Consider the following 19,492-nt stretch of genomic DNA (forward strand, 5'->3'; position numbering starts at 1 on the left):
CTCGCACTACTTAACAACATGCGCATCGAGAGTTCAAGCCTCGCATGAACCGTCTCCCCGTAACAAAATAAATGGGCTGGCGTGGTGCATGTCAAGAAGTCTCGAAAGTCTGTATAGACTGGTATGACCACTTAGGTAGTATTAGAAGAAGATGCTCAAGCTCTATGAATCTTTGGAGATTGATAAATCCCTTGAGATATATGAATCCCTAGAGAATCAGATTCCTTTGGAGATTTATGAATCCTTATAGATTCAGAATCCTTTGAGATTATTGAATCTTTCGAGAGGCTCGCGAGTCGCATGCGGTTGTTTTCTGTATAAATGACGGCTCTTTTTCTTTCTTTGGCCCATATACAACAAATTATCATTTTTATTCATTAATTTGTCGCATTCTTCGATCTAATTTATGCCGCAAATCATGTCGACGAACGACTAGACTAACTTTTAACAGGATCTATGGACCGATAAGAACGAACAAAGTAAGAACTGCCTATTCCATGCCATTCTTGAAGAAGGTCAAAACGGTTTCAATCGAGCTGTTTAAACGAGATGACCTTGTTTTGATGTTGGATGATGTTCCAAAGTCACCCCAAACATGTTGGTTCATCTTATGTTGATGTTGAAGTTGGCTCCGATGGTCATACGAACCCTCTTGAATGTCCTCTATTGACAAAAAAAAACTTTGTATTTGTTGCTGTACGATGTCCGCAATTTGTCTAAACACAGCACTTCCAATGCATTAAACGTTATGCACATTCTGGTACGTTATCTGAACCTTCATGTTATCTAAATATGTTCAAAATAAGGATTGCTTACTCTCTTATTTCTCTCTAATCGTTCACTTTAACATGGCATCAATTTAATATGCAAAAAAGCAGCCTTATTTTTTAAAAAGATATTGCTTAAAAATCATAGGTCTTAAATTCATAATTGTACAGTAATAAAAATAACTAAAAAACCACACCACAAAGGGGACATACATCTTACAGTAGATGCTAAAGAGTTAAAGCACAGTTAGCTATGACGGCTGTTGACAGAGTCCGCATATTTTTCGTCACCATTACAGTTATGATTCTACCTTAAGATAATTGATTAAATTAAGCACCCATTACGCCGACGGAGCACAATTGGTATGCGTCTAATCTTCCCCCCACCCCATCAGCTTAAAGGATTGTGCACGAATTACTTCACCCACGCCCACAACGCACAATGGTTGTGATTTGAATCGTTTTGATTCAATTATTCTTCACCCGTTTGGTAGGACTTGACCGATTCCACACAGTAAACTACATGCTATGGTTGCCGCTGGCAGTGCAGAGGAAGTGCTCCTCCAACCAACCACTCCCTACCCGGTTTATAAGAATTTAATCATCGCAGGCAAAGCGTGCCCGAACGTCGGCCGATGCAAAAGCGCGCCGGCATAAATCGTGGCCGAGGCCGACGCTCGCTCATAATCAACTATTCTCTTCATTTGTATGCAAATCCACTTAAAGATCTAATCACTACATTCACACTGCCAGCATGGCACCGTGTTCGCTGGTGTTGAATGGGAGGTGAGAAGTGTCGTTTAGGAAGAAATTGCACTAAGCCGGGCTGCGAGAGTGAAGCCTACACGGCTGCAAGCTGCGAGCGGCGGAAAGCAGTTTGCACTAGAAGCGGAACCGTTAAAGTGCATACGAAGCTTGTGAATCGGTGAAAACTGAATGTAATTTCTACTGCCGCGTGCAGCCGAAAATACGCCCGAACAAATCGCATCAAAAGTGCAGTGAAAGTTTTCGCAAAAGCATATCAATGGCAAGCGTGTTGCAGCGTTTCTGTCGTCGTCATCATCATCGCCATCATCATTGCCTTCGTTTGCAGGACGAGTTAAGGACGCGGTCAGAGTGGCAGGATTCAAACGGGCCACCGCATCACGCTTTCGAGTCCGTTGAATATTCATGAAAAACATCGTAAAGCTCTTGTAAAGCACAAAACTTGCCGGGCTGGGTTCGCTGGAATGGAAAAGACAGATAGCTGCGGGTGTGAAATGGATTGACGTTCGCTGCAATGGGTGTAAAAATTGGGTTTTCCGTCTTCCAGTGCGGGCAGCACACTGACAGCAATAAAAGTGCGTTTGATATTTACTTAAACTTTAGCAAGCGACGGGGTTCGTGGGCGGTGCTAGTTTTACTTTTGATTTGATTTTGAGGTCATAATAGTTTGATTTGTGGTTTGTGTGATTTTTACACCCTTTTTGCCATCTAAGTGAATATTACTCAATAGTTGTATCACATAATGTAGTTGTTTAGTTATTTTACTTTTATGGATCTTTTTTTTGGCTTTCTTATAATTTATTTAATAATGAATGACTGCATCTTAGTATGATAAAACATGTTACATATAATATTCTAAGAAAATAATGTAGATACAGTTTAGTGTAGCAATCTTACGACAATCTTAAAATTAATGTAGCAATCTTACTAGAAATAGAAGATGGCAAAATTGAGGTCCAAAAGATTGGTTCCAATCCTCCTAAGTTTATCCATTTCACAGGTATTTCGGTTTTCCAAAAGATGTCGCTTTCATATTTGAAGTAGTTTTTTTTTATTGATGATATATTATTTTTATTAGTAAACATCAGCAGAGTATCACAACCATAAAGCCACTAATCTTGTAATGAAGATTCACACGAATTGTAAATGTTGAGATAACTGTGTTTAACCACATTTGTTAGTAATACCTGAATGTTTAGGTTCACAATCTTGTACATTACTGTTGGGAATATGAATGTTTCACGAATCTTTCGTAATTCGAACCTCGAATCAAATCTCCAAAGTTTCATGAATCCATAAAGAATCATAATTTTCCAAACATTCATTAATCTCTGAAGATTCGCGAATCTCTGGAAATTCGTGAATCTTTGGAAATTGATGGGTTTAGAAATTGATGGAAATTAAATAACTCGCACGACCTGCCCGTGGGTTGAAGCCTCGCACCGAGGTCGTCTTCGTATGGTCCGTCTCCTCATAGCAAGAACTAACTGTAAAGCTGCATATTTGTAGCTAAGAAGACTCGAAAGCCTGTATAGGCCGGAATGATCACGTAGGTCGGTACGCCAAGAAGAATAATAAGAAGAAACTCAAGCTCCCTTCAGATCCATGAATCCCTGAAGTTTCGTGAATCTTTCGGGATTGATGGATCTTGCGAGAAAATTATTGAATAAATACCGAGAAGTTGAGTGATGACCGGTTCATCACTACTCCAAACTTTTGAGTGTTAAAGAGGACAGTTACCATATCTAACTCCTTTAATGCCATATTATGATCCCGTTTACGTAACATTGTGTGTCCTTCATTCTTATCCACCATTCCTTCATCGTTCCGTTCACAACGCCCAACAAAAGTACCATTTAAACTATCTCTATTAAGCGAATTTGTAAAACGTCCTTCGAGCCGATACCACGAAAGACGGAAGTCGGCCAAAATGTGCAATCTCAACCGAGCGCGCGCGCCCAAGCACGCGAAACTACACACCCGGCTCTGAGCAACGCCCATCAAATAGGCAACCATTTTTGCTTCTTTCGTTAATTACATTAAAGATGTGCAGCCATAATGAGTAGTTTCGTCCTGACGATTACGTCCGAATTATCCGCACAAATGGGATAGACTAATTACATGGTAGCAGCAGAGACGTCCGTCGAAACCTCCACACGATCCCCTGCCGTCAGGTCCCAGCGGAGGCTTCCCTGTTACGAGTGTATTTATTTCCCGTTTTTTCGCTTCTTTTCCTTTTTCCGGTTCCGCTTTGCCTGCGTCCTGCTCGACCCTGCCTTTCCAGTCGGCTACACCACGAACGATGTGCTGTATCGGTGGAACAGTGGTCGCACGGCCGTCACCATCGCCGACGACATGAAGCTGTCCCAGTTCGATCTGGTCGAATGGCCGGCCGGAAACGTGACGGATCGGGTGGTGCACAACACGGCGAGCGCCGGTGCGACCGTGCTGAACGGCATGGGCAACGCCGACCTGGAGCTCGGTCTGGGGCTGGACGGTGGCGTTGGACGTGCAACTGGTGGCGAAGGCAACGGCAAACTCTACATGTGTAAGTATATACCGCTTAAGTACAGAAAGGGGGAGTATGTGGCTGTGAGTTCGATAACAAACAGTCTTTACCTTGGGATAAGAAACTTTTCGGATGGGAACACGTATTCATCACAGGCTTCTGCTTGGCCAGCACCGTCCCAGGGTATTTTGCATAATTCCACCCTTTCTCCTCGCTCGAGACCACCAGGTTGAGCTTTATCAAATATGGTCGACGAAGAGATTAAATTTTTTAATTACTTTCCGAATGGAATCTTCATTATGCCAGACCGGAGATAATGGGCAGAGGATATCATCGTTACACGAAGCGAAAGCGAACCCGGTGATGCTTCGCTCAAAGCGACTATAATCTAAATTGTCGAACAAATCTGCGCGCTAAGTGGTAAGGGATTATTATCTTTATATTGCTGGGTGGATAGAACCGATGGGATGAAAAGAATCATACGGTGCGGAGTGGAAAGTGTTTCATCTCATGGGTGATGGCACCGGAGCGTGTGTTCTGTGTGGAGATAGTGAAATGAAGAAAGTTTCTTGCGCTCGTGCGGTTGCATGATTTTTCCTCAAATGCATTAGAACTTTTTAAACTGGTAAATACGATAAGTTGTTCGAAATCGGGAAATTAATTTAGGCTACTGATGGATAGCTCTGATTCAGATTTGTGGAACTGATGAAAAAGAATAAATTAATTTGAACATTTTGGGATGAAACAATCTTTAAAGATATGTTTATCTTTTCATATACTCTAGATGCAATTTAAAGAAAATAAATCATGTGCTTAAGAACTAAGCTTATTTTCGCAAACAGTTTATTTTTGGTTGAACATCTAACTCGTTATTTTGAGCAATAGTAGAATAAAATAATCCACATTCAAATCTTAATTCAAAGATAACCGAATTAAAATTTTCCGGAAAATGAAGAAAATTTGTACGAATGTATTCAATCACCCGAGCTAAAAAGTACAAAAACAACGTAGATAACATAGCAAAACACAACAATTCATAATGTATAAGGTTCTCCACCTTCTAATTTCTCGTTTCACCAAGCTCAGCGCCTAGAAGTATGCAAGAAAGATTTTTTTAGGCATTATTAGTTTTGTTAATTAAAATTAATAAATTGGTGTTAACACTGTTGTTAACAAATGAGCTTTTCTCTAAAATAAATGCGCAAAATCTACGTTGCGGTAATTGGCAGCCACATCATAGTGTTCAATTGGCAAGTTTGAGCTCCACTTATGATTAAATTTTACTTTTTAGATCTTGATCTTACTCTCGCTAAACACATGCTCTTATCATACGAGAGATGACGAGCGGGGTGTGTACCCTTTCTCTCACTTCTCCGCTACCTTTGAAGGATGCTGCGATCAATCCAAATGCTACCAGAGTAACAGAAGATTATTAAAATCAAGAGGATGTTCTATCGATTTTTCTAATCGATCCAGTGTATACATTTGTCATATAACAGCTTATGAACCAGAGTTACAATATAACACAAACAACTTTGTTGATTTAAAGCGCCTAGAGGTATGCAAAATGCAATTCATTCAATTTATAATGCCTTCGTAATCTTCCTTCTATCGTTCTATCGATTTTTCTAATCGATCCAGTGTATACATTTGTCATATAACAGCTTATGAACCAGAGTTACAATATAACACAAACAACTTTGTTGATTTAAAGCGCCTAGAGGTATGCAAAATGCAATTCATTCAATTTATAATGCCTTCGTAATCTTCCTTCTATCGTTCTATCGATTTTTCTAATCGATCCAGTGTATACATTTGTCATATAACAGCTTATGAACCAGAGTTACAATATAACACAAACAACTTTGTTGATTTAAAGCGCCTAGAGGTATGCAAAATGCAATTCATTCAATTTATAATGCCTTCGTAATCTTCCTTCTACATTAGGTTTATTTTTATTTCTTCCGCTAGATTCTAAATATGTCTTTTTCTGAATGTACACTCTAAAATTATAAAAAAAAAAAACAAAATACGTATTGTATGTTCCAACCTGCAATAATGATGTGTACAAATGGGAAAGTGTTTCCTTCTACCGTTAACAAGCATACCCCGTTTAATAATCGGCTGTGATTTGTGTTTTGCTACCGGTACGACGGTGTTAAAAATAATAGTCAGAATTAAATTTATACTCTACTCCATACGTCTCTGCATCGTCCTGTCTGAACCAAACAGCAAGTGCAGTGTTACCGTTTCCTAGAAAAACCGAAAGAGAGCGAAAGCTGTTACCTGTTCACCGTTTGAAATCGTATCAGTGTTTTGCTAGCTTAGCCATCATCGTGCTGCGTTCAAGCTCAAGGTTATTATCTTCCAGTTCCGGACCCGCGAGATAATTCAATTCTCTCGGCGCGTTTTTCCACGCAACTAAACGATGGCATTTTCTGCTTCCTTCCGGGGCGAAATGTTCTCGCTGCTGCCCGTCGCTTTCCCTTTGTCGGACTGCTCCTCCCAAACTGCTCCAACATAAACATCCTGAGCGGTGGCAGCACAATGAAACAAGCAAACAAGCAAAAATTCACCGACCGAACGAGCTGAAAACAGCTGATTCCGTTGCTTGCTTGCTCGCTTGCTTGCTTGGCTGCCGGTTCGGAAGGAATGTATCCCGAGTCTTGAGTGGATCAATTTCACCGTGTAAAAGGATAAATCTCGTTAGGAATCAATTTAGCTTTGTCAAGCTCGCGCAGGATGCCCCCGCCACTGGTTCCGTGGTGGAATATTTACCCCTACCTAGCGTGGCGAAGGAAGCTTGGCGGTTTTTGTGGTGGTGGTCGCTACAGAAGATTATCGCTACAAAACGGCTGCTGCTTTTGCTGGTGTAGCCGGTATTATTTCCGACTATCTGGCACCGAAATAGTAATGCCAACCGAAAGAGAAGAAGCGTGTGCCTTATGTGTGTGTGGTGAGATGTGACGAGAGAGAGATGAAAAATAGTTTGCATAGTTTTAGCGAACTGCGGCATGATGATCGTGGCATAGACTTTGAGGCAGAGCTTTAGTGAGAATCACTGTAGTTCTTGGTGTAGTTCTTTAAGGGGAACGCTTTAAAGGGTTTTAAAAGGGTTACATTTAGAAACTTCTACCAATTAGAATGCTGAAACGATTCCATTGAATTGGATAATTGTTCATGATCTATTAATTAAAATTAAAATTGAATTTAAGGAACTATTTTGTGCTTTAAATCAGTAGTAAATGAATTATTAATTGATTTTATGTAATCGGACCGAACAGCCTGATCGTGTTGCAAATTAGTGGTTTTCGGCTATATTTCATTTAGCTGAGATTGAAAAGTATTTTTATTAAATAATGCTGGAACATTCGTTATAATATTTGGTTGCGATAAAACCGCTCGACTAATTTCAAGGGTCAGAATAGGATGAGAGATCAAGTTAATAAAAGACAAAGTGAACAAGAAGTAAGAAGGGACGAGAAAGAAGGTGAAGTTGAATAGGTAATTATTTTTAATTATTTGTTAATAATGGTTTAGTTAAAATAGTATCCATAAATTGCATAACTATAAATTGCAATAAATGTAATTTCTCGATAGTTTGACTCAAATAAAAATGGGCAAAGAGGTAGGGAGATAATTAAACCATCATTTTAAAAACGTTTAATTTTAACTCCATGTTTCCTCAGTACCAAAACCGTGTTTACTCATTAGGAATTCCAATTACCTAAGGTTGGACGCATAAAACTACTTATTTTAGCTGTTTTTTTATGTAAATTTAAAGCCAAATTACTTATAATTTGTACTGTTTACCTAGAAGTGGTTTATTTTCATGAAAAGCTTGTACATAAGTCATTGTTTTAAAGTTATCAATCTAAATTAAACGTTCTGTTTTTGCTAAAAAAAACATGTTTCATAATCCAATATGATCGATACATATGAAGTCATTTAGAGGAGTATTTTCCAAAACTTTACAATTATTTAGCGATGTGAAAATCTATTTACATCGAATTTTCGACCTTACCAATGTCAACCATTTACATTTTGCCAGTCCACTAATTTCCTGCTCTACAGATAAAACTCTTCAACATTTTATCTTTCGTTCATTATCGTCCGCTTTTTTCTTGTTGAAAACATTATTTTGAAAAAATCTTAAAAAAAAAACACTTCATAAAATCATGCGACCCAGCGTACCCAAATATAATCTCGTGCTCGTACCAATCCATGCTCTAAACAAGTGTATGGGCACCAATGACGATGATGCTGGTGTAAATTTTATCATCCTTTCGACAATTGTTCACTCGAAAACTGCTGCGGTTGACATATTCATGCCTATTCAAGTGGGCATTTGAATGAAAAGCCTCGTTGTCATGCTGGAGGTTTTATTTCGTCCATCGGTTTGATCGGTGGTACGATGGAAAGCTGTTGGCTTTTGGCGTTAACATTGATAACGATTTTGCATGCGTGTTTCATAGAAGGAAAAACAATGAAAATTTTCAGAACCAATTTTTACTCCAAAACAACGCTGCTTAACTCTATTCTCGTACCGGGAAATTTATCGTAATCCTGTAGATTTGTAAATTTAGATGAATTTCACATGTGAAAGTTGGTACACTTCTTGGAAACGCTCATCAACCATCAAGAAAGCTAACAAACAGATTGGCAAAGTAAATTTTAAAAATAAACTTCCTGGAGCTTCCTGGAACGGAAAGTCTTTTACGTTATGATTATTGAGAAAATATATTCCAGCAAGCATAATAAAGCGTTACCAAATCACAAGAAATTTCCAAAAAACCCATTGAATCCGTTACAGTAACAACGGTGACGGTTGTAACACTCTCTTTTCCGTTCACTTGTTTCTTGCTTCTCCGGGGGCGCAAATCAATCCCACCACGCGCAGCAAACAGTAAACAAACCTGAAATTACACAGCGACAGACACTTTAGCGCCCTTTCCTTCGCGCCAACGCTTGGGCGGAAATTCCACTTCCGTCCGGATGTCCCACATGCCAGCGTCCCATTGCATTGCGAATTAACACCATGGCCAAAGGGAATGGGACAGGAACGATGGCGAATGGGAAAACGAGATGGTGATTAAAATTTCCGTCCCATATATGGGCCGCGTACCCATCCATTGGAGGAGCGAATGCGCTCCGCCCAAAAGTGACTCGTTTCGAAAGCAGGATTTTGAAGAATTTGTGTACTTTTGCCGCCCGGTGCCACACCTTGCTTCCTGTTGCTTTGATTGTACGCCAGCTTCACACACCTAGACTTTGTCGTCGTGCAAATAAACACATTATCGTTTTCGAGACGAATGTAACGAAGTGAAATGGCGTGTAATTGTGGAGCGGACACATAAAGCGCGGTAGAATTTAAAGATCGACTCGTATTAAATGCTTTGCTCAATGGTGTGTGTGCTTTAAGTATGAGCTTTCTTTGCAAAGGATAAAACAAGATTTGGCTCATCTTCGCATTGTGCGTGAGATTGTATATAATTTGAGCTGAAAAATAATAAATATCATATCATAATATCACAGTTAGGTGTTGATTTAAAAATGTAAAAGCTTAATATATCAAAACATCCATTTCTTTATATGTTTTATTCCAAAAACAGTAATAGCAGGCTTATATGAAAATCTAGTTATGAAAATCTAGATAGAATCTAATATTTTAAAAAGAAAAAAATAAAACTATATAAAACAAACACAAATAGTAGAAACATGAATAACTAAGCATTAATAAAGTTATACAAATTTGTTATTATTGCAAACCATCAACGTAAAGCAATATTAGACAATTTTGTTTGGCTTCCTGTGTTATATTTATTCCATTGTTTGGTTTTTTATTCCAATATCAATCCTATATTTTCAAATGTGAATAAAATACAATTAGCAATTTTTTTTAATTAAAATTTTACAGGGTTCCCCACGATTTATTGGTTGGTTCCCTTCAATTTTTGGTGGGTTCCCATATTTTTTTTGGTGCGTTCCAAAGATGTTTTGGCCGTTTTCCAGAATTTTTTGGACCAATTGTATTGATATCCGATCGGAAAATGCGGAAAATTATAGGAACGAACCAAAAATCTATGGAATACGATAAAAAATCGTGGCAATGCACCAAAAAATCATGGAAACTGACCAACAAATCGTGGGAAACCCTGTATACATTTTAATTTGGCTAGATTACAGGGCTGCGTAACTAAATTTCAAAAATCTCCTTTACTCTAAAGGAGTGCTTATGACGACCCGTAAAGAGGCTTAAATCCAAATCAAAACTGGTCCTTACACCAATATTGGTTCTGGCACCTATACTAGTCCTGACACCAATGCATTACCTTTTCCGGTTCAAGAACTGCACACAACATAATAACGGCCCTGGATCGAAAACTGAACCCATACCGGTCCTGGAACCTATCATGAGCCCATACTGGTCCTGGAATCTCTCATACCGGTCCTGGAACCCATACTGGTCCTGGAACCTCTCAGGAACTCATACCGATCCACGAATAGCTCCCGATATCATTTAATTTTTGAAAAAGTACCTAAAACTGTTTCGGATTCGAATTCGGAACAATACTTGAACTTTGTCCGGGTCTGAACCCGATACAATTCCAGGTCCAGTCGACCAACCATTCCCGGTAGTAAATGTGCAACGTACGAATAGTGTAGGAATTAGCGTAGGAAAAAGCGTAGGAATTTGGCGTAGGCATTAGCATAGGAAATTTAATAGAATTTGTACAGTAATTTGTTCCTTGGTAACTTTCTTTTCAGAAATGACGATTTAAAAAGAAAAGAAAATGTGTTACACATTAATTATTAAAAATTGTTTTCGGTGTAATATTTCTTTTCGGTGTTTTTGGTATATCTTTAAAAAAAGACAAGTTTGGGGATGTTTGCAGATCATAAGGACAAAACAATAATAAAAAGAAAATAACCAATTTTAATAGGAAACAATATCAACCAAATAATTTAAATAAGAAATAATACTATTAACAATTTCAAATGTTAACACAGATAAATAAAAGACTGTTTGTTAAAAGAAAGATTTAAAGCATTAAAAAAACGTGACAATCGAGGGAAAAACAGGGCTTCTATAGCTCCCTACACCAAAGTCATATCAAAACCACCACATTAGATGTGGCCTAGATTCTCCCCCGGAGGAAAAATCCTTACCAAAATGTAACCACATCTTCGCCCATCACGACCAAGCATTCGCACCATTATCCATCCCGTCCCGTGGGCATGTTCGATTATTACCCCGTTTTGTATTGACGCTCGAATATTAATACTCTCTGATAAATAGGGAATCATCTATTCAAATAAGACGCCGCCTTCCATCGCTTGCGCACATGTTTGCCGGGCGAGGGCGCAATGAACCACGCTGGTGCCGTCCCGATAATAGCACAACATATTGTTATTCATGTTTTTGGTCGGGGTTGGAAGGTTAAAGAGGGAAAGAGGAATTGAATCTACAAAGGGGAAGAGATAGACCATGCCTGGCCCAGCAAAAGGTTGGGAAAATGTTTCGGCGGAAAAGTCACTCCAGAGGGACGAAATTGACTTTTGAATTGAAGTTTGAGGGGATGGGAAGCTCCGATCGAGGGGCAACAGCCACTGATAAGAAGGGTTACTGATTGTGATTTACATCGTTCCAGCGGAATATTCAATGCTGCTGGTAAGCTTCCATCTCCAGCGGCACATGGGCAACTTCCTGATACAAGTGTACGGACCGTGCGTGCTGCTGGTCGTTCTGTCCTGGGTTTCCTTCTGGTTGAACCGCGAGGCCACGGCAGATCGGTAAGTATGCCTCACACCAACTGATTGCCTCCATCACCACCACGGGATTCAGGACACATCTCTCTCTCTTCTGCTTTTAGGGTTTCGCTCGGCATCACCACCGTACTGACGATGACGTTCCTGGGTCTGGAGGCGCGCACCGACCTGCCCAAGGTGCCCTACCCGACCGCGCTGGACTTTTTCGTGTTCCTTTCATTCGGCTTCATCTTCGCCACGATCATCCAGTTCGCGATCGTGCACTACTTCACCAAGTACGGCTCGGGCGAGTGTTACTTTAGCGTGGACGAGCTAACGTCCAGCTCGGACGAAGACGACAGTGACCGGGAGGCGCCCGATCGCAACGGTCCCGGTTCGTCCCGAGCCGCCCAGCATCATCACTCCATCAACATTACGGGCCGCGCGGGCACGCCGGGCCGGTGCGAAGGCAAGCGCTGCTCCACCATTACCTCGATCAGCGGTGCTCAGGGCAGCGGTGCGACGGACTCCCGCATCATCGAGGTCATACCACTGTCCGTGTGTTCCTTCCCGCTGACGCCGATGCGGAAGACGCCCAAAACGTCCTGGACCGATGTGTCCTGCTTCGGCGGGGGCGGTTCCTGTGGCGTGGAGGACTCGACGACCAGCGACCCACACGCCAGCACCTCCACCGTGGAGCGCGCCGGTGCGTATGGAGCGCCCATCGAGCCGGCCACTACCTCGTCCTCGTTCGCGTCCCCGCCGACGACGTCCGCGCTGGGCGGCCACCATCGAAGACGGTCGGGAGCAGCTGGGTCCACGCACGGCGGGGTGCAGCAGCACCATCTCACCATCAATGCGCCACTGACGGCGTCGGAAACGCACGGCACCAATGGGCACCGGACGCGCCGACGCAGGAAACGAGCACCACGGTTCAACTCGGTCTCGAAGATCGATCGTGCCTCGCGCATCTTCTTCCCACTGCTGTTCCTGGCCATCAATGTGTTCTACTGGTATCTGTATCTGTCGCGGAGCGAGCGACTACCCCAGCAACCGAAGGTCGGATAGGAAGGGCCCGCAGGAAGCTTTGATTGATGATTGATGATCTGTGCCCTCCACACGAAAGAAAGCCGCAAGGAAGCGAAGGGATATTGAGCAACAAAAAAAATGTAGTAGCAATAACAGAAATTGTTTCTAAGTTTAAGCCACGAAACCGAAAATTCCGTTGTGTAGTGTAGTGAAATTAAATTTAAATTGCTAAAACTAAATGTGCCAATTTTGGGGAGAAACGCGGAAGTAGAGAACAAAACCTGTTGGGCCCGAAACAAAACCAAGAAAAAAAAACGCTATCAAAGATGCTACTAGAAGTAACAAAAGAAATTAGAACCATTAGATGAAAAGGTAGAAAAGAAAGTAAAGAAAGAAAGCAACACACCAACCATTGAACAAATATTTTCAGTTAAAAATACGCGTTGGGACCAGATGCGCTTACTAAAAAAGGAAAGAAGAATTGATTAAACAAATGTTGGAGATATTTGAAGGAAATAGGCACAAGGCCAAGCGTAGGATGTAGAACCCGCACAGCAACGCAATCGGGACAGGAGGAGCTTCTGGTCAATTTTGACGATTGACGAATGCCAATTCGTTCCACAAACAAAGCCGACGCGTGTGCCGCAGGTACGGACGGTCAGGTTGATAGCAAAGTAAGGGGCGGGGATGGGATAAAACAGAAAACCGTTACCACTAGCAGAGATTTAAAAAGCAAGTTTAACAAATTGCCATAGTAAAACCAAACAAAACAAAAAACGATGTTGGATGTGTGTCGGCAGTAGTGAAAATAAAACCAATAGTGTTCAATAGTGTGCGTTTGTGCAGGCGTTTGAAGTAGTGATGAAAAATGAAGTTTTCATCGGAATCGATTACGGCCAGCTCCGAAGTTTTGTGGAATCGATTCCGGGATCGGCTTTGGAATTGGTTCCAAAATCGGCTCCGGAATTGGATCCGGAATCGGCTTCGGAATTAGTTCCGGAATCGACTTTGGAATTGGTTCTGGAATCGGTGCCAGAATCGGAATCGGCTTCGGAATTGGTTCCGAAATCGGCTCCGAAATTGGATCCGGAATCAGCTTCGGCTTTGGTTCTGGAATCAGCTTCGGACTTGGTTCCAAAATAGGCCCTGGAAGTGGAATCGGCTTCGGAATTGGATTCGGAATCGGCTACGGAATTGGATTCGGAATTGGCTTTGGAATTGGATTCGGAATCGGCTTCGGAATTGGATCCGGAATCGACATCGAAATTGGTTCCGGATTCAGCGCCAGAATCGGAATTGGCTTCGGAATTGGATCCAGAATCGGCTTCGGCATTGGATCCGGAATTGGATTCGGAATTGGTTCTGGAATCGGCTCTGAAATTGGTTCTCGAATCGAAATCTGTACAAGAATCTAAATTGGCTCCGAAATCAGAATCAGCTTCGAAATCGGAGTCTGTTTTGGCATCTCCATTCGAATAGGCATTTGGGTCCAATGATGATACGTAATAGTAGTCGAAAAGAATCAAAATTTACTTGTAAATGAACCATTCTCATGGAGATTCTCAGACTGATTTCGCTTCTGATACTTCTTATTTCAGTTCCAGAACTTATTCTCATTTCAGATCTAATTCCAATTCTAGAGTCAATTCTGATTCCGTTACCGGAGCAAATTGCGATTCCCCGATCGATTCGGCTTTCGGAGTCATCTCCGGAATCGGCTCCAGAATTGGAATCGTTTTATGAATCAGAAATCGGCACCGGAATCGACTTCGCAATCGGAATCGACTTCGGAATTGATTCTAAACACGGAATCGGAATCGGGTAGGTCCGATTCCGAGCTCCCACCACTAGTTTGAAGTGGTCCGAAATTGTCGGCTCGAAAATAGAATTTTCTTACGCAAGAAAGCACGTGACAAGGGCGATAAGAGGGATTTTAAACAGACATTTAAAATAATTTGTTTTAACGATATTTTTAAAAGCTTTTGTAACAATGTGATAATTTATGGGCGATTATATTTTCACCCATTTTGCAAAAAGCGCACATTTATTGAGGTATTTTTTTCAACACTCTCGCAAACCAATTGTTTAAAACAACGGTTACACCTTCGCACCATCTCATGCTAAAACAAGCTTACAACACCTACAAGCACCTCTTAGCCATCTCCCCTCATCACAGATACGGCAGTAAGTCACCCAGCTTAGGTAGATACACATCCGGCACCAGTGCCCTCACCGCCGGATCCTCCGACTGTCCGTACTTTGCTATATCCTCCGCCTTGTGTATACCCGTTTCGACCAGCAGCGTCTGGAAGCCACAATTCTTCCCCAGCAAAATGTCCGTATTGCACCGATCGCCAATCATGAGCGTACGGGCCGGATCCACATCGTACTCCCGGCGGATGATCTCGCAAATGTGTGGATTCGGTTTGCCCATCACGATCGGTTCCCGCTCGGAGCAGGTCACCATCGCCCGCACGATACTGCCCGTGCCGGGTATAACGCGGTCCGGCATCGGGAACCGCTCGTCCGTGTTCGTGCCAATGAATATAACGTCCGGATTGTTCAGATACGAGGCCGCTTTCATCATCTTGACGAAGCTAAAATGCTCATCGAACCCAACGATCACGGCTCCAACGTCCGGATCGGGCACAAAGCTGGCAACAGTGTCCGCCAGACTGCCCTGGATCGTGTCCGGCCCGATGCCGATGTGCCGTATGCCAACGGCGTCCAGCTCCTTGGTGATGCCCGTCGAACCGATCGTATACACGGTCTTGGAGAAGCCCACACTCTTCAGGTACTGGGCCGCCAGGTACGCAGTCGATATGATGTTGTCCTTAAAAAAGCAAAAAAAAAAACAATGTATTACATTTTCCAACCCATTTGTCGCACCGGTTTACACTTACGATAGTCACGTTAAAGCCAAGCTTGACCGCTTTCTCCACAAATTCCGGGCGCGTTTTCGTCGAGTTGTTCGTCACAAAGAACAGCTTCTTGCCGTTCGCGATGAAACGATTTATCACCTCGGGCGCCCCGGGCAGCGGGTTGTTGTCCACCCAGATCACCCCGTCGCAGTCCGTTAGCACCGTGTCGAACGAATCGAGCCACTGCTTGATCTCGGCCGGCGAAAGCGAGCCAAGGTTTTGGCCACTGTATTTCGACATTCTGGACAGCCGATGGAAGCTAGCGGGGGGAAATACTGTATGAATAAACGGGTAGGGTAAACACACTTCCAGGCAGATGGATACTTACGATCGGGTTACAAAGGACATAAAACACACAGAAAGCGATTGTTTAGTTCGTCCGGGCTTGGCTGACCCGTCGTCGTCGACGAGGAGGGGAATTTAATTTGTGCAACCCATCTGACATTGCCCAATGTCAAGCGCGAATTGTCAACAAACGGCGGCAGTGTGCAAGTTTGAATTTAAAATTCGTCTTTTTAATTACTTTAAAAGATAAAGAATGAATTTAAAAGTCTGCTTAAAGTGTTCTGGTACTTTTTGGTAATATGTTTGCAAACAAAACAGAAACATTCCTTGCCTTTCGTACCCACCTTCAACCAACGCTACGAAAAGGCATCGCACCGTTCCTTCTTACCAGCACTGAACCGCACGCTATAAACGCGCGCTCCTGCCGACCGCGATCTGTCAAAGAGCAGCGCAGCACCGCGGACGGGGCTGTGTATTTATTTTTTCCGTTTGTTTTCCTTTGTCTTTCAACGCGAGCAGTGTAGGTCGCTGGCTGTGCGTGCGTCGTCGTGCTACGTCGTGGAAGGTTCACACACTCTCTGCTGGAGCAGCAGCAGCAGCAGCAGCTCCTCCAATTCCACACAGTGCAGAAACGTAATCGCGTCGTATCTGAAGAAAAAAAAAAAAAAGAAGTGCTTTTGTGCTAGAATGCAGCTCGGAATGTGATTGTTGTTGCGGAAGGGTGTTAACAAAAATGGATGTGCCACAGGAAGAAGCATCCCCGTGCCTGGTGCCGTGATTTACTGCTGCTGCCCCCCTTCAGAGCGCCAGCTACTACGAGAAAGCAAAAGGCTCATAAGTGTGTGAAAAAAAAAGAAAAAAATAATTCTCCCCATTGCATAGTGTTTAAGGGCTTAATTGTAGTGTGAGTGTGTGTGTGTTTATGTAAATCTCGTCCGCTTACCAGCAAAAGTGTAAAGAAAAGTAAGTGAAGTTCGAGAAGATATTAAAAAAAAGTGTTGTAAAATATTCCCCAACAGAATGTGTGCAAACGCTTGTGTTAGTGTGTGTGCGCTGATGTGATTGGGATTTTGCTCTCGCTTGGTCCCATCTCCCCCATTTCGTTTTCTCTCGCTCACTCTCTCTCTCTCTCGCTCGTTCGTCCCTTGCTCTCAGGCGACGTCCAAGGGTGAAGGCCAAGCAAAACCCTCGAAGAAGATGATGCTGTGCTAGTAGCAAGAAGCAAGAAGATCGTTAGAAAGCGGCGTAGAATCAATTCGTTCCCATCACTGTGTGTGTGTGTGTATGTGTGCAGGGCAAGAAGATATTTAAAATCATCATTGTTTTCCGTACTTCGTTTTCGATCTGGGCATGAGAAGGAGAAGATTACGCATTCACAAGGAGGCAGTAGTGGTAGTGGATGGTGGTCGCGACCTTTCACTTCCCCCTCCCCGCATTTTTGTGCACAACCAACCCAACCCAGCCAAACGCACGCAAACACGGGTGAAAGCTACGTTGCGCCACTCTTTCCTGTTCGCCTGCTTCGTTCCTTCCACCCCACAGCTTTTATCCTTCAACCGCTGGCAAGTTTGGGGCCACGAGCCAAGTGTCCTGTGCACGGTTGTAAACAGTTGTGCGCGCGCGCGCCCTCTCGAACGCTCGATTGCGCCTCACCATCCGTTCACGTAAACAATTCTATATTGAGCAGGCAGCCACACCACACACACACACGGTACACACAGTGGCACAGTGGCAATGGCGCAAAAGTTCGTCATTCGCTTATCACATTATCCTTTAGCAAGCTGGGTTGCACGTGCACGTCGTGTAAACGGTAACCGTTTGGCCAAAGCGGTAGCCATCGCCAATTGTGCCTTCAAGTGGCCACTGCTTGCGTACAATTATCAAGCCAAACGTGTGCAGTTGGTTTGGTGGGTAGGGGGAGGACGAAGGGTAACCATGTGGGGGTATTTAAAGGGGGATAGAAGATGAGAGACCCCTTCAAGGGCATGATCTGTTTTCGGTTGAACGGGCAGGAAGGTCAACTTTGTATACGTTCTTTCCGACTGTGTGCGTGGTTCGCTTAGAACCGGTCGAGCATTAGGTTGTTATTTTTGTTCCGAAACGCGCTTCGCTTCGTTGTATGCTTCTTTTTTTGTTTTATTTATGAACACACACCACGCTGTGTTTACCAACAGTCGCGAGCGATCCGTCTAACGCGACGTCAGCGTTGCAGTTCACGCATTACCCCCCCCCCCCCCCTCATAACAGGAAACAGGGAGAGAAGAGAAGCACGCCACAGAGAAGATTGTCACGATTGGCGAAAAGGAAGAAAAAAACGATTATGCCAAAAATGTTGCCAAGGAGGCGTTGAAGAGCCATTTTTTGCAGTTTTTGCCTTCATGTTGGTATCAGTTTGAAGTGAAAACATACCCGTTGCCGTCGTTTATGTGCGTGTGTGCGTGTGATTATGTTATGATTCATCCACGAGGGGACCTAACAACAAAACACCCCAAAAGCTCATAATCGTTTCTTGCCTTCATTGTCGTCCTCTTCTTCGCTTCTGCCTTTCCAACACAAATTCCAACGTTTGCCACCACCTTTCTTTCCGCTAAAGTTTCTTTTTTCGGCGTGTCTGGTTACAGCACCGCACAGAATGAGTGATAAATCGAACGGCCAACACGGGATGGCTGACAGTGTTAGTGGTGGCGGTGGCCGTAATGTTACAGCCGACGCCGGAACGAATAATGGCGGTACGTCGTCGACGGAAGCGGCCCGCAATCGGACCGAATCTCCCGGCCCCGGCGGGGGTGGGCCACGGGTCGGGCAGAACGACAGTGTGCAGCAGCAGTTCACACGCTTTGCGGATTACTTCGTCATCTGCGGGCTGGATCTGGATTCCGGGCTGGAGCCGGACCTTTTTGCAGGTAAGATTCAAACGATTTATAATACAAGATCATTTTTAAAGAATTTTACGTGTCAAAAACACGTTTAGATAGTTTCTATCCCCTTAGATTATTATGATAAGGTAATTCTACTCAAAATCCTACGACCTTAATTACCTTTTTTTATATAGACTTTGTGCCCAATAACTGACATTCATTTCTCGATTTTCGAATTATTTAGTAATGTTTTTCTCTTCTTTCCATTCATCTGTCATTGCATTTTATCTTTTTTTGCGAGGACCTTCTCAGATAAGTTTAAAACGAATCACTAGATTGTCCGGTTTGATGCTCATCACGTGTCTAACTCGAACTAATGCGTCATTGCAGTAGCTTGATTGCAGCCTTTTCAATCAATGAAGCTCCCAATTGGTTGTACTTGATTCTTGTTGTTGTGATAATGGTAATTCGTCAATACAACTCAATGTTACTGAATCTTTCGTTAAAAATATCATAAACTAACTTTAGAGTGCGGATTTATCTTCATGGCTATTTTTGAGAATTTTTCTGATTTTATACGTATTGGAAGCATATCAGAGCAAAACAAAA

The 19,492-nt window shown here is 42.8% G+C and overlaps 3 protein-coding genes across 10 annotated transcripts in view; 2 read left to right on the forward strand and 1 right to left on the reverse strand.

The window, feature by feature from the left end:
- The window catches only part of LOC121600373 (gamma-aminobutyric acid receptor alpha-like), a 62,891-nt gene extending 49,239 nt beyond the window's left edge, over window positions 1-13,652 (forward strand). For all 3 annotated transcript variants that reach the window (XM_041928891.1, XM_041928889.1, XM_041928890.1), the window contains exons 7-9: window positions 3,817-4,080; window positions 11,694-11,835; window positions 11,916-13,652. In XM_041928891.1, the coding sequence (XP_041784825.1) occupies window positions 3,817-4,080; window positions 11,694-11,835; window positions 11,916-12,858 (1,349 nt within the window). In that variant the 3' untranslated portion in view covers window positions 12,859-13,652. The remainder of the gene's footprint in view (window positions 1-3,816; window positions 4,081-11,693; window positions 11,836-11,915) is intronic.
- Window positions 13,653-14,815: 1,163 nt separating this feature from the next.
- LOC121598451 (glycerol-3-phosphate phosphatase-like) lies at window positions 14,816-16,313 on the reverse strand. The gene is made up of 3 exons (XM_041925334.1): window positions 16,069-16,313; window positions 15,723-15,999; window positions 14,816-15,652 (listed from the first exon to the last, which is right to left on the reverse strand). The coding sequence occupies exons 1-3, from the start codon at window positions 16,086-16,088 to the stop codon at window positions 14,990-14,992; spliced, it is 960 nt and encodes a 319-aa protein (XP_041781268.1). The 5' UTR covers window positions 16,089-16,313; the 3' UTR covers window positions 14,816-14,989.
- A 191-nt stretch (window positions 16,314-16,504) lies between these two features.
- Window positions 16,505-19,492, forward strand: part of LOC121598450 (DENN domain-containing protein 5B) — a 33,674-nt gene continuing 30,686 nt past the window's right edge. For 3 of the 6 annotated variants that reach the window (XM_041925331.1, XM_041925327.1, XM_041925333.1), the window contains exons 1-2: window positions 16,506-16,988; window positions 18,647-18,928. In XM_041925331.1, the coding sequence (XP_041781265.1) occupies window positions 18,658-18,928 (271 nt within the window). In that variant the 5' untranslated portion in view covers window positions 16,506-16,988; window positions 18,647-18,657. Of the gene's footprint in view, window positions 16,989-17,056; window positions 17,308-18,618; window positions 18,929-19,492 lie in introns of those variants that run through there. The other 3 variants (XM_041925328.1, XM_041925329.1, XM_041925330.1) reach the window with 3 other exon arrangements.

The sequence above is a fragment of the Anopheles merus genome, chromosome 3L, assembly GCF_017562075.2.
Source record: "Anopheles merus strain MAF chromosome 3L, AmerM5.1, whole genome shotgun sequence".
NCBI lineage: Eukaryota > Metazoa > Arthropoda > Insecta > Diptera > Culicidae > Anopheles > Anopheles merus.